Source organism: Condylura cristata, unplaced genomic scaffold (assembly GCF_000260355.1).
Source record: "Condylura cristata isolate star-nosed mole 26May11 unplaced genomic scaffold, ConCri1.0 scaffold00034, whole genome shotgun sequence".
NCBI classification, from domain to species: domain Eukaryota; kingdom Metazoa; phylum Chordata; class Mammalia; order Eulipotyphla; family Talpidae; genus Condylura; species Condylura cristata.
Genome location: NW_004567135.1, coordinates 10,310,495 through 10,324,990, shown reverse-complemented (window position 1 = coordinate 10,324,990; position 14,496 = coordinate 10,310,495). Strand labels below are relative to the sequence as shown.

General features: G+C 34.2%; 1 protein-coding gene across 1 annotated transcript in view; it reads left to right on the top strand.

Moving 5' to 3' along the window:
- WNK1 (WNK lysine deficient protein kinase 1) overlaps positions 1-14,496 on the top strand; it is a 129,479-nt gene that overhangs the window by 36,963 nt on the left and 78,020 nt on the right. Inside the window, exons 3-4 of the mRNA XM_004692541.2 lie at positions 7,556-7,620; positions 9,617-9,789. Of these exons, the coding sequence (XP_004692598.1) occupies positions 7,556-7,620; positions 9,617-9,789 (238 nt within the window). The remainder of the gene's footprint in view (positions 1-7,555; positions 7,621-9,616; positions 9,790-14,496) is intronic.

Below are 14,496 nucleotides of genomic sequence, written 5' to 3'. Positions count from 1 at the left end.
CAAAAAGGAAGCAATAATCAATTTTCAAAGGACTAACAACTAGGAAGTAGGTAAGAAAGGTGGTAAGCATGTTTTGAATTCAAATGTGAGCTACTCCAAAAATTTTGATACTAAATGTTAAGTAAAACAATGTTGCTGGACAACTTAAAAGTAAGCAGTGATATAATATCTAAGCTTATCTTCCAAACCACTGGAATAAGTGAAAAGGAGAATGATTCAATCATGAATATAGCTTGAATTATATGTCCTAGCCTATATTCAACCATTCAGACTAAACAAAAAAAAATGACCATTTACATTTTGTTCAACCTTATGATATGGTTAATTATATTTCTGCATTTTTTTCAATCTGAAGTTGCCATCCTTCTTTGAATTTTCTCAAATGCAGGTACCATACCCTTCTTGTACTTTGAATTGTTGCCTTAGCATGGCACTCAATAATCCTATATGTAATTTCATTAAGAATTTGGTTTTAATGAATTGACATAAGGAAGAATAACATTAATAATACAGAGTTCCATTAGAGTTGAGTATAGAGAGATGCCTTTGACTTGTTGAAGCCATGATATCAAACAAATCTGACATGTGTGTGGTTTTTTTTCCTCTAAGTAAGTAGTGGAAAAAACCATTTACTCAATTTTCAGTTGTTTCTTGACTATAAGTCTAGAAATATAGGAAATTGGAACTGACCTTTTATAGCAGAGTTTAAAGGTTAACACTTGGAGAATTATGTTTGCTTCTAAATGAAAGTATTATATTTCTGCATAAACTGAAACTCCATTGTCAAGATGGGTAGTAAACAGACCCACGATTGATTTCTTTTTTGTCAGATAAAATTTCTAGCCAGCACAAGACCATGTATAAAATGCATCAGATTTAATTTTGTAAAACTAAGTGGATTTTTAAAATAAGAGTTTCCCCCTATAGTATCCATACTTTGAAAATGATGAATAAGACTAAGCCAAAGGAAAATGTTCACATTCTTTTTTATCACTTATTGTCAAGCAGCTTCTGAAAGTATGCTGATTTGATGTTCTATGTATTGCATATATAACTTGATAAATGATTACTTTGAAAACCTACAGTTTATGCTATTGACTTGAGAAGGTTATATATTTAGTCAGGTACACTCTGAGGATGGCCTTCTCTGTTGGGAATAGGAAATTAGTTCATTAACAATGTCATAAATCAAAAAGAAAACAAAACCAAGATTTAGAAGACCTTCGGGGACAACAGTTACATAAAATCAAGATATTTAAGATAATATATCACTCATGAGTATATACCTGTTTTACATGTTGTAAAAGTATAAAGTGTATATTGGCATAAGTGCTGTGTACCAAACAGTGCCTTGCTAACGGGTGGGGGAGAGAGAAATGGTGTTTTTATTTAAAAAAAAAAATAATTTAAAGGTGGGCACAAGGGGATAAGCTCAGCGCTGTGCAGCTATATCAGCCACTGTGACATGAGTTCATTCCCCATCCAGGGGGGTGACCCACATGGCGCAGCAGACCTCTGCTGTCCTTCTCCCTCTCCCTCTCTTCCCCTCTCCCCCTCTTCCCCTCTCCCCCTCTTCTCCCCTTCTCCCCTTTTCTCTCCTTTTCCCTTTTCTCTTCCTCTCTCCCCCTCTTTCTCCTCTCTCTACTCTCTCTCCTCTTTCCTCTCCTCTCCTCTCTCTCTCTCTTCATGCACATTTTATAAAATTGGAATTTTTTTTTAAGTGAACACCATGCCATGCACACTGAAAAAGTAATGCATGTGTTTTTAAAACCAGACTATTGATTTCTTTCCTAATCATAATGAAACAAGCTTGGCTATCAGGCTCATTGAATTCTTTGATAAGATGCTTGCTATGTTTGTGATGTGCAGTATGATGTTTGTTTTCCTGTGGTGGCAGAGTCTTAACAGATGACCCGTTAAGTTTCAGTGCTAATAGCTCCATTTGAGTTTTTCTCTTCCGTTTTGTTCTGTTGTGCTTCTTGGTTCTCTGCTATCTCCTTCTCCTCAGTCAAACTTTGGAAGCTACAAAGTAACATTTGTCACTGATGTAAAATTTCATTTTTATAATGAGCAAGAATTTTTTTTTTAAATCTTCATCCCTCTCTACATTGAACCTCTTTGTCCCTTTCTGAGCCTTTTGTTTTCTTTAGGTGTGTTCTGAGTTTTGCTATATAGTCAATTTGTAACTTATTTAGTGAAAAAAGTTTGCCGTTTTCTAATGGATGTGTTTAGCTTATTTTAGTGTGATTTGGCTTATTTTAGGTATCTGCTACATTTTTAGCACAACATAATAAGTCTTTCTGTTCTACCAGTTTCTGGATATTTTTGAATTACTTGACTTTTTAACCCCAAAAGAGAGGAGTAGAATATTTTAGACATAGATTTAAATACTCATAATCCAGATTTGGGGATGAAATGAAGGTGTTTAAAAATAGATAAATGTATAAATTAGTACACATCTGGACATCTGGTTTGAGAAAGCACTCTTTTCTGTTTGTTTGTTTATTTTGTTTTTTCTGTAAGTACTTTTTCTTGGTACCATGACACAGAAAACTTGTAAGTAAATGAAATGGAAATAAAGATGAGCTAGATAGGAAAGAAGGGGCCTTTGGAGGAATTAGAATAACCAGGTCTTCTTGTTATTCTTTTGTTGACCTTTTTTTGGTTTGTTTTTATGAAGACGGTGCTATTTCAAAATAGTTCTTAGAAAATACCATGGAGACTGAAGGGAAACACTCCTATCCCTACTCAATATTAACTGTTGACCTGTGAGGAAAATTCAGCTAATACAGACTCTTCTCTATGGTATAGATCCTGTTCCTCTTTTAAGTCTCTAAGGATACCAGAAAGTCATACAGAAGTTTATGTCAGGAGTTTGCTCTATACATTTGGTCATATAAAATCAGTATTCATTTTCATATTATATTTCAAATGCCTTAAAACTCTGTGAATTTTTTTATTAAGATTTTTTGTATGAAAATTATTATTTTGCTTCTGTTACTTTTTCATCCTTTCCCAAGCCTTCAGTCTAATTATTTTTTAATTTTCTAAAAGAAAATAAAAGTTACCTATGGTTTAAAAAGACAAAGTATTTATTGGATAATTTGAATTATTATAGACCTCCTAGCTATGAAAAATAGATATGACAGAGTTCAGTTACTATCTATATGATCCTTGCCTTCAAAATACAGAATAATGTATTTTTTTTTTTAATTTTCTTCAAATTGTAATTGAAGCCCATGCTGCACTGGAAAGTAGTGTTATAAAGTGCAGTTCTCTCTGCTAAAGACAAGTTTATATTTCTGTATCCCCACATCCAACAATTAGTATCACTTTGAAAGATGAAATAGGTGCCCCAGGTCTTTGCTATGTCAGTGTTGTGCAAAAAGTGATAAGGAGGGAGGGCTGAAATATTGACCTAAAATATTTTAATCAGGGAATTCCAGATACTTCTCTCCACCCATATTTTGTAGATTTATCATATGTGTTCTTAATTTAGCAGTAAAACTTTGAATATTTCTATAAATAAGATGCTGGCGGCAATGTTTCAATGTTCTCAAGTTTCAACATTAAGACTTGAGAGCCAGATACTTTTTCAGGTACAGTTATTAGTGAATAAAGAGGATATTTCAGGTTTTGTTAGTAAAAACCTGGCTGTCTTTCCGCCACACAATTTATGTGGAAGTTTTGCTTTCTAGAGGCAAAGAGCATGGGAAGCCATAGGATTGCTAGCTACCTTAGAAAATACTGAAGTTATAGAGTAAAGAGAAAATAGATCTGGAGGATACTTACAATAAATTTTTAAAAGCAAGGAACTAAACATGTGAAAATTGTTGTAAGGCCATGTACCAAATACTAGCATTGTGTTTCGCATCCAAGAAGAAATTGCCTCAGCAAATAATCTACTGGACATTGTGAATTTGGATGGTACTGAGCTGAACAATTGTTATAGTTGTTGCCTGCCTCCCCACCTCCAACCCTAACAGTCTGGAACTGTGCATGTTATGCTAGGTCTTGTGATAGTGATCTTTAGTTTTGTTCATTTAGCCTGTCAGAACAATTTTATGTAGGTGGAGAGAAATGAATGAAATGAATGGAGTGGGTTAGCTGCATCAGCTCTCCTTTACACTGGCGCAATGAATGCTGCAGTTGGGATAGTGTATCAAGCCCCAAGGGATATCCAAGTTGGTAATGCTAGAGAAAAGCTACCAAAAAAGCAATAGTGGTTTATTTGCTCTGAATTTCATTGAGTACTTCATATTTTTGTCTTCATGGCAATTTAACAGTTGGTAATATTCAAACAATATATACAGGTCTCGGTCTCTTATTTTATCTTCAGCTATACATTTAGTAATGTACTCAGTCCTTTTCAGCCTTTCCCAGTTAACAGAAAAATCAACAGAACTTTCTTGAGAAGCTTAAAAATTTAAAGATATCTTTGTATAGTATACTGAATGAAGCATGAAGTTTTGGTTAGTTCAGTTCTTGGTTCTGCTTTTTGTGTGAATTTGAGGGACATACCAGATTTTTCTTGGTCTGTTTACCTAATAATACTTCACAGGGTTTTTCTGAGAATTAATGAAAACAATTAAATTAACCAGCTAGTAAATAACAAATGCTTGGCAAGTATTAATTTAAAATCCCTAGTTTTCTAGTCTTACTCTTGTCTTAAAATCTTCGGGGGAGGGGTTGCTAAAATAATGGAGTTTTCTTGAGTTAACTTATGAAATGTTGCTAGATTAAAAAAAGTAGACGACTTTGTTACATAAAGAAAAAAACTGCCAAATTATTTGAAGGAAGCATCAAATGATTTGTTTGGGTTTCCCCCCTACTTATTTGATAACCTATCCTCATGCAACTATATTTCTAAAATGTTAAGGATTTAAGAAAGGGTTTCAGACCCCTTCATATAAATTGTCAATACCTTTCAGGGATTATTAAAATCTACAATAGATATGTAAAATAACTTCTATGTATAGTTTATATAACTTCTCAAAATTAAAAGGTAATATTTCCATAGAATTTTTAAAAAGTCAGTATATTCTCAAGGAAAACTAGTTATTTTTGATGAGGTAAAAGGATCTGTCCGGTTTTTTCTCTCTATTTTTACTTTGCTGTAAAAAAGTATTTGGCAGCTTATTATATTTTAATTAAGAAATCTTAGGTTTTTAAAAATTTGTGAAGTTACCTTGGTCTCAATCAGAAGACAGTGTAATCACTTGAACCATGAGAATTGATATTATACCTACCACTAAGTAATAGTACACAGTTTATATACACACACACTCCTCAGGTAGATCCACTGAAATACACTACTGAGGGGGAGCAGTCGGGAAGATAGGAGAGATCTCACCATATGGGTTAGTCCCTGGCTGGGGATTGAACTCATACTGCAGTGATTCATGATAGTTTTTCATAGTGCTGAGACTTATCCCTGAGCCACCAGGGAGACCCCAAGTCACAGAACACTTTAAATACCTAAGACTACAAGAATCTATAAAAATTGCTAACGGTCTACCTGAAATACATAGAGTTCAGCACTATGAAGCTGTCTTTAGCCACTGTAGCATGAGTTTGATCCCTGGCCAGGGAGGTGATCCACAAAGCGCAGCAGACCTCTCCTGCCCCACCTGCTACTCCCCTAAGTAGTGTGTTTCAGTTGATCTCCCTGTTTTGTTCTCCACTGTCTCCGGTGAATTCTCTCATATACCCACTCCCCGCAATTCTGGCCTGTACCCCAGTTCTTCTGTGCACAAGTAAACAAATCTTTGAGCCCACCCTGGTAGTACAGTAGTTTGGAGTGCTGCACTGGGAAGCTAAGGCAAACCTAGCCAGCTGCAGCGGTTTCAGTGCAAGTTCCATCCCTAGCCCCAGAGGTGATCCCCATGGTGTAACAGACCTCTCCTGCACACTCACTGTTCCCCTCAGCAATATACTTTGTTGATCTGCCTGTTTTGCTCCTCACTGTTTCTGGTGAATCGTCTTGCTGCCCCTGTACCTCTGGCTGTACCCCATTTCTGTATGCATAAATAAATCTTTAAAATAAATAAGTAAACAAATAAAACAAATCTATTTTAAAAAGTAAGACCTCAGTAGCTGAAACTTGGAATATTTGTTGTAAAGGATAAGACAGTATTTCTTAATAGTAGATTAAATATATAAATGTAATCAGTTTTGCACAACTAGGAAGTTAGTGTTAAGTTTGAATAATTTTCTGTATTGGGCTTTCCCCAAATCCTTACATAGTTTAAGAGATACAGTGAACCTTCCACTATGAAGTTTTGTTTTTTTTTTAACTGAGCTATAACTTTAACCAGAAAATGCCACTAGATATGAACTAAAGCAATCTACATTGTTATTTAAATTTAATTATAATTAAAATCTACTTAAAATTGTTTCTGTCATATCTCTATCTACAATTTGAGGTTTGCATGATGTTTTAAAATGCATGAAGCTTACTGTAAATCCTGCTGAAAATTATATCTTTCCCTATTACTACCATCTATTTTCCAAGTCATCACACTCTCTGCTTGATTCATCCAATAACCACTAAGTCATTTCAGAACAACCAAATCTTTACCCTTGTAAAGAGTAAAGAACACACACACAGTCTTGACTATACACTGCCAAAGCCCTAATACCAATTCATTCTCAAGGTATACATACTTAGCTCTTAGAAATACTATTTTTCCACATTTTTAACATCTCTGAAAATGGAACATTTCAGACAATTAAAACCTTACACTCAATTAAATATTGTTTGTCATAACCCTGTTTAAAACTCTTTATATAGCTTTTTATGGTCTTAAAGATAAAAGTCACTGTGACCTGTGAGGACCCATACACTACTATACTATACTCTCTTTCATAGCACTCAAGCACAAGTAATATTATACTGAGTCTTATTAGTCCCGTAAAATTAAGTCTTCCATGTTTGTTTAAAAAGCAGAGACAAAACACTTTTTCAGTGTTTTATCATTAGCATCCGACAACCTACCATAATGACATGCTCAGTGGCCCTGTGAATGAATCCACAAATATGCTTCCAGAAAGAGTGTGTATATATCCTTAACAAGCAGTTAGCATTTCCCCACAGATGAAAGAAGTTCCCATTACTTAAAAAAAAAAAGATAAAAACTTTAAATTTGGTGTCTAACACAATTCAAATACTAAGAGCAACTTGCAAAATCATAGCAACTAAGAAGTATGGTTTTGCTATCTTATCTCAGGCTAAGTGAAATGTTAAGCCCAAGCAGATATAGAACCAAGACCCAATAATCCTTGATCCTTGAAAAGTTACTGAAAGGACATACTAGAGAAAAATTCATTTTTCAGATAGGAAAGAAGTTTCAGCAGATCAGCTGGAAAAAAAAATTACCTTGAAAATTCATAAAATAAAAAAAATCTGTATTCACAAATGTCTGAGATTCAAATTTGAACTGATAACCTACATGTACTCTTAACCTAGAGTAGTAATATCCCTAGGATATACCAACTGATGATATTCCAACAGTCAAATCACAGTTTAAGATAACCATATTATTCTGTATTGCAGCCACCATCATGTGTAGAATGTCAGCAGCCAAAACAATATGCAAAATTAAATCCCCTGTAACTCACGTAAAAGTAGTATATTGAATTGAGCTCAAAGTAATTTTTTAACATTTTTTTTTAACATCATTCTCCATTTCTGTACAGTGTATGCTTTTTCATCTTGGTTGTAACCCCCATGGACTTCCCACCACCAGGTCACCCATGTTGCCATCACCAAAGTGCCGTGTGCTCTTTCCACCTGTTTTGATCCTATTATCTCCCTGAACCCCACTTCCGGCAGAATATGAACCTCAAGTAGCCTGCAAAAAAAACAGAAAAAGTTTATTTTTTACTTAAACAAGTTATTCATAACTTATTATTGATGCTAAAATAATAAAGCATTAACAACACATGATTTTTTATACTCGTTAAATTGACAGAAGTTAATGTTTGATAATATCAGCGTCCTTCCCACTCCTACTCCTTATTATTGAAGAACCAATACCCTGAATTTACATACTACTACCATATGGTTGTTTGCTCTTACATGAAATGTTAAAAATTTTTTAAATGATGTCAATACATGTACCCTTTGGAAACTTGCTTTTTGCACTGTTTAAGATCACCCATAATGGTATACAGGGAACATTACAAGATAGCCACCATATTATTGTAATTTAGCCTAATTTATTATTACTGCTGTGCTGTTAGCCATTCTCTGAATATATTACGGTTTATCTATACACTTCTACTGATGTCTTTAGTCTGTTTTCATTTTCTGCTACTACAATACTGAAATGAATTTCAATGTTAATCTTTTTGGACTCTTAAGAGTCTCTCAGACTAGAGATTATTAACTTCAGACTAAAGATTATTAACTTGGGATCCTCAGATTTCTTAAGTAAGTAAGGTTTGTGAACTAGTGTGAAAATATTTTTATTAGCTTTAAATTGAACAATGAATTTATACGCCTAATAGCATTAAGCATACCTATAATTCTTATCACCAGCAGACTTATTTCTGTATCACATACAATAGTTGCAGCTATCTCACATCGTCTTTCATACTATTTGTTACTTTGAAATTATGATAGCTAGAAGATCTTTCAATTGTTATAAAGACACCTTAGTAATGCACGTTATATCATTATATATTTATCACAAATTAAAAAATTCGATAACCATTTCATTTTAATTCATTTGTAATCGTTAACTTTTACTGCCTTCAAATGGACAAAAAATATTTTAAGCACACTCATTAGGACACAAATGGCAGCTGATAGTAGTGTTAGGTTATAGAACAAAGGCATCTTCAATTTTCATAAGTATCAATAAATGTCTCTTCAAAGGGATTATACCCATTTACTCTAAGAGCAATTGGAATTATCAGATGGGAGGGACAATTAATTACTTACGGAGTTTTAGATTATAGCATTATTAACTATATGAGGAGTACATTACTTTATCATATGCCTGAAATACTTCATTGAAATATGTATTTCTTGCTTTGACAGAATATAAATATGGTAGAGATGGTTTCCTTTCTAATCTTGTCAGACATATTTAAAATATAGGCACATTGCCAAGGGAAGAACAACAAATTCTAAGTACTTTTACACACTTCATCTCATATAAACCTAGTAAGTTATTTTAATAACTTACTATAATCCTATGAGGTAAAGATACACGTATTCATAAAGGAAGTTCTAATGGAAGGACAGACAGAACTGAAACTTTTACCTTTAAATCTTTCCACCTCCAAAACCCATATTGATTCATGTCATTAATTGCATGTTTTTAGCAATCTATGACTTGAATGTGGAAAGTTAGCTGTACATACAAAACTGTATCTCAGATAAATATTAGCAATAAAGATAGGGAGATAATCTCAGGTATGATTTTGTAACCCAGGGATTTTTTTAAACACACACATTAGCTGTTCCAATAGTGAAAGATTATTTTACTTTTAGTAGTAAATTAGTGTTACATTATTCTTGTTTTTTAAATATGTGTAGCCCGATATAACTGTGATTTGTATGGTTTTAATCATTTAAATCACGTCTTCCTTTTGTGTTTTATTTTAGGATCGAAAGTTAACAAAATCTGAGCGGCAAAGATTTAAAGAAGAGGCTGAAATGTTAAAGGGTCTTCAACATCCCAATATTGTTCGTTTCTATGATTCTTGGGAATCTACAGTAAAAGGAAAGAAATGTATCGTTTTGGTGACTGAACTTATGACATCTGGAACACTTAAAACGTAAGATCCTCAATAATATAAAGCTGACCCAGAAGTGTAAAATAACTTGATTTTTATTTCAGGCTTAGACTTTATCAATCATACTTTTTTGCCTAGCATACTAGGACGGTAACAGTTCCTGTCAGTATATTAGCACATTTTTCCTGTCCACAAAGTCCTGTCATCTATAAAGTGATCTAATAACTATTTATTGATAAGTATTTAAATGAGAAATAACTGCAAACTAAACCTAGTTGTTTTGTCTGACACTGGTCTTTCTAAAATTGAGTGGGTAAGGGATCAGAAATCACATGACAAGGTAGCCCTCTAGTGGTTAAAATGAGGTTGAAATTTATGGAGAAAATTTAGCTGTTAATATTAACTCTTTGTATTGGACAATTTTGCTACATCTATGTACCTATTATATCGAATAAAAATTATATACAGCAGTTATCATAAAAAATATTTGTACTTCCATTCTCACAGCATCATAAATTGAAGCCAAAACAGCTACATCTATCTTAGCTTTCAGGAATATAGATAAGTTAAATACAGAAATTCCCCATTCACTATTATCAAGAGTATTAATTAAGGCCCTCCCTGGTGGTGCAGGGGGTTAAAGCACAGCACTGAGAAGATAAGGCCACTTCCGCATGAGAGTTCGATCCCCGCCTGCGCCGGAGGTGACCCCATGGCGTGGCAGACCTCTCCTTACCCGCCCGCTGCTCCCCTCAGCAGTGTACTTTGTCGATCTGCCTGTTCTGCTCCCCACTGTCTCTGGTGAAGCCTCTCGCCACCCCACAGCCTCTGCCCTGTACCCCAGTTCTGTATGTACAAATAAATAAATCTTTATTTATTTTTTATTTTACAAAAGTTTATTTTTACATAAATAATTCTTTTTAAAAAAAGTATTAATTAAGAGCTAGACTACCTCTTTGGAGTCCAGGTAATTTGAGTATCTGCTTTTACTCAGAAAGAAGGCTACTGTAATTGATGTGTGTGATGATTTGGGGGGGGGCGGGGGTGGAGAAAATGTATTTAAAAAATTATCTCAGTGGTATTTATTCCTTATTAATTTTCTTTAGTTAATACTCTTGAACCTTTTAATTCCAGATTCTTTTTTTTTTTTTTTTTAAAGGTTTATTTATTTATTCATACAGAACTGGGGTACAGGCCAGAGGCTCAGGGACGGTGAGAGGCTTCACCAGAGACAGAGTGGGGAGCAGAACAGGCAGATTGACGAAGTACACTGCTGAGGGGAGCAGCGGGCGGGTCAGGAGAGGTCTGGCTCGCCATGTGGTCTCCTCCGGGGCAGGCGGCAGGCGGGAATCGAACTCATGCGGAAGTGGCTTCAGATTCTCAGTGCTGTGCTTTAACCCGCTGCGCCACCAGGGAGGGCCCCAGATTCTTTTTTTAACTATCTCTTGTTCTAATCTCATATTCTGGAAACATAGTTTTGTATCTCCTGGTTGTAGTCACTTGTAGGCACTTGGATGCTCAAGATTAGCAGATTAGCGCAGTGAAAAGACAGTAGATTATTTCCCCCTTACAAATTTTCAACCAACTTTTTTAATCTATATTTATGCCAATGCCATTTTCATAGTCATCTGGCCATCTTGTTATTCACAAAGCTGTTTCTTTCACTAGACTGGGCTCCCTAACACTATGCTTACAACTTGGAAAATATTTGAGTAAATTGTGTATTAGTAGTTCTATGAATATCTTCAGACTCTTTTCAGTGGTTTGGATTCTCATTGGCTTATCAAATGTCTATCAGTTATACACCCTACAAGAGTACCCTAATCTTAAAAGTTAAATTGAAAGGCTTTGGGTAATCAAATGGGCTAATCCCTGCTGGGAGGGCCTCCTCTGACCAATAGTCCAACAGTTTAGAATGTGGAATATAGTAAGTTTTTCCAATACTTATTATTTAAGCTTCAAAGAGAGGGTAACCCCTTGATCAAAGGCAAAAAACTAACTTGAGGCTAAAACAATCTGTTGGGATTTTACACCAGATACAAGGTTAGAATTCTATTGTCCTTGCAAAGACAAAAGAATTTACAACTCATTAGAGAAGGAAACTGGAATTTCCTTTGTGAAAAAGCTAAGTTATGTGTGAAAAAGGAAATCTCTGCATCTCAGCCTCTCAGCCAATGAAAGCTATAAGGATTTTTGTCCCTTTGCCCAGGATTTTGGGCGAGAGAGAAAAAATAGAAATTTTAGCCATGGCCATATGTTGATGCCTCTAAAATATAAATATAAATTTAATATTGCATGCATGATGTTAGAATGGATATTGTAATTGACTCAGAACCCAACAAAGATTCCCAAGGACAGTTTTACATTGAGTTCGTCACGAGCTCATACCTTGAAAAATAGAGAGTAATTGGGAAGGAACATCTATAGCATTTGAAGATATAAGTGGAGCAAAGGGAAAAGACACATGCTTTTTCAGCCTTTCAAGTTTCTACCTTTGTTCCACAATACTTAAATTGAGACAAATAAAAACCTGTACCTGAAAAATATGATGGGAAGGTGGTGCAAAGGGTTAAAGCTCAGCACGATGAAGCTTTTGGCAGCCACTGCAGCACCAGTTCAATCCCCAGCCAGGGAGCTGACCCACATGGTGCAGCAGACAGATCTCTCCTGTCTTCCCACTGCTCCCCCCAGCAGTGTATTTCTATCTATCTGCCTGTTCCAACTCTGTGTCTGATAAATCTCACCCCCCCTCCATACCTCTGGCCTGTACCCCAGTTCTTGTATGCATAAATAATAAAATCTTTAACATATATATATATATGGGAAGATGTGGATAAGATAATTTAGTTCAGGAGATAGAAAAATATAGACATTTTAAAAATTGAGATGAAATTCACATAACAAACTAAGCTTTTTTAAAGTATACAAGTCAGTGACACATTGTTGTATAACTACCCTATCAAGTTCCTGAACTAAATTTTTATTCCCTCAGGACACCCTGTAACATACATTTACCTGTTACTTCCCATGCGCCCTTCTCACACCAGTTACTCTTTAATTACTTATGATCTAAGTTCTTAGGCATTTTCTTTTTAAGTTTAAAAATCTTTTTTCTTGTCTGGTTCAGTTTCTGAGTCTTAAGACACCAAGGTAGCAAGAGGCCACTAGCCTTAGAATATCAGCTGTGAGTTGTACTCAGCTGTAAGTCTCTGACCAACAGTGACTTGGCACATAGCTTTAAAAGCTTTCAAATTGGGACATAAGAGTTTTCCAATTTTGTTCTTTCATTTATTTATTTTCAATATTTGGCTATTTAGGCCCCTTATAATTTCTTCTGAATTTGAGCTTTCCATTTTTATAAAAAGACTGATAAGATTTTGATAGTGTCTGTAGTTATAATCATAATCAAATCTATCTATTAGATTTTGTATTTGTAGATCCCTTTGGGTAAAAACAAGAGATGTTTTTCTGTTTTATTGAGGTTGTCTTTTAATTTCTTTCAATGGCGTTTTCTTTGTTTAAATTTTTCACTTTTCTTGACTAAATTTTACATTTTGCAACAGAACTGTTTATTTAATTTTTCAGGCTTTTAATTGTTTGGTGTGTACAGTGCAATTGACTGTTAGGTGTTGATCTAGTACATCTTGTTGAATTTTTTATTAAATTGTGTGTGTATGTTCATTTGTGTTCTTTGGGATTTTCTATATAAAGGAACTTGTTTTACTTGTTTACGTTCCAGTTTGGATACCTATATTTCTTTCTCTTAATTGTTATAGCTTGTTTTCTATAATAGTATAATGTTAAATAGTAATGGTTATCTTTGTCTTAGCCCTGATTTTAACTGGAAAGCTTTAAGCTCACCATTGAATATGTTACCTGTGAGACTTTCATAAATATTCTTTCTTACGTTGAATAAGCTCTCCCTAGTTTAAGAATTTTTATTATAGAAAGGTGTTGAATTTTGTCTAATGCTTTTTCTGAATCAATTGAGGTGACCATATTTCCCCCCTTTGTTCTATTTATATGCATGGAGTATTGTGTTGATTTTCTTATATTGATTTACCCTTACATTTCATGGATAAGTTCCAGTGTTGTGGATAAATCTTTTGCTATGCTGTGGATTCATTTAGATAACATATTATTGAAGCTTGTTGTAGCTTGATTAATACATGATATTGGTATGTACTTTTCTTTTCCTATACTATCTTGGGTACCAAGGCATGATAGATCACAGAAGGATTTATGAAGTGGGATTTTTTTGTTTTGTTATTTGAGTCCTGGACTTTTCTTTATTGAGAGGTTTCTCAAGGGAATATTCCATGTGCAATTAAGAATAGGTTTTAACTTTTGCTGGATATTTATGTGGCTTACCGTGTTATTCAGTTCTTAATGATCTTTGTCTAGATTCTTTATTCATTATAAAAATTGTGATACTCAGGTCTCCAACTATTTCTGTGGATATCTCTTATGCCCTTGAGTTCTGTCAGTGTATGCTTCATGTATATGCAAACTGTTCTTTGATGTGTATGACCCTCTTACCAATATGTAATCTTTACCTCATTGTTTTAACTTTTATCACTTTTTGACTTAGAATCTGTTACTAGTTTAGCACCTCATTGTTCCTTTAGTGGTTATTTACATGTAATAATATAGAGGAGTTATTTTTCTGTCCTTTTATTTTCAATGTTTGTATCTTAAAAAAAACTTGTCAATAGTTTATATGCACGTCTTTTTTTTTTTTTTTTTTTT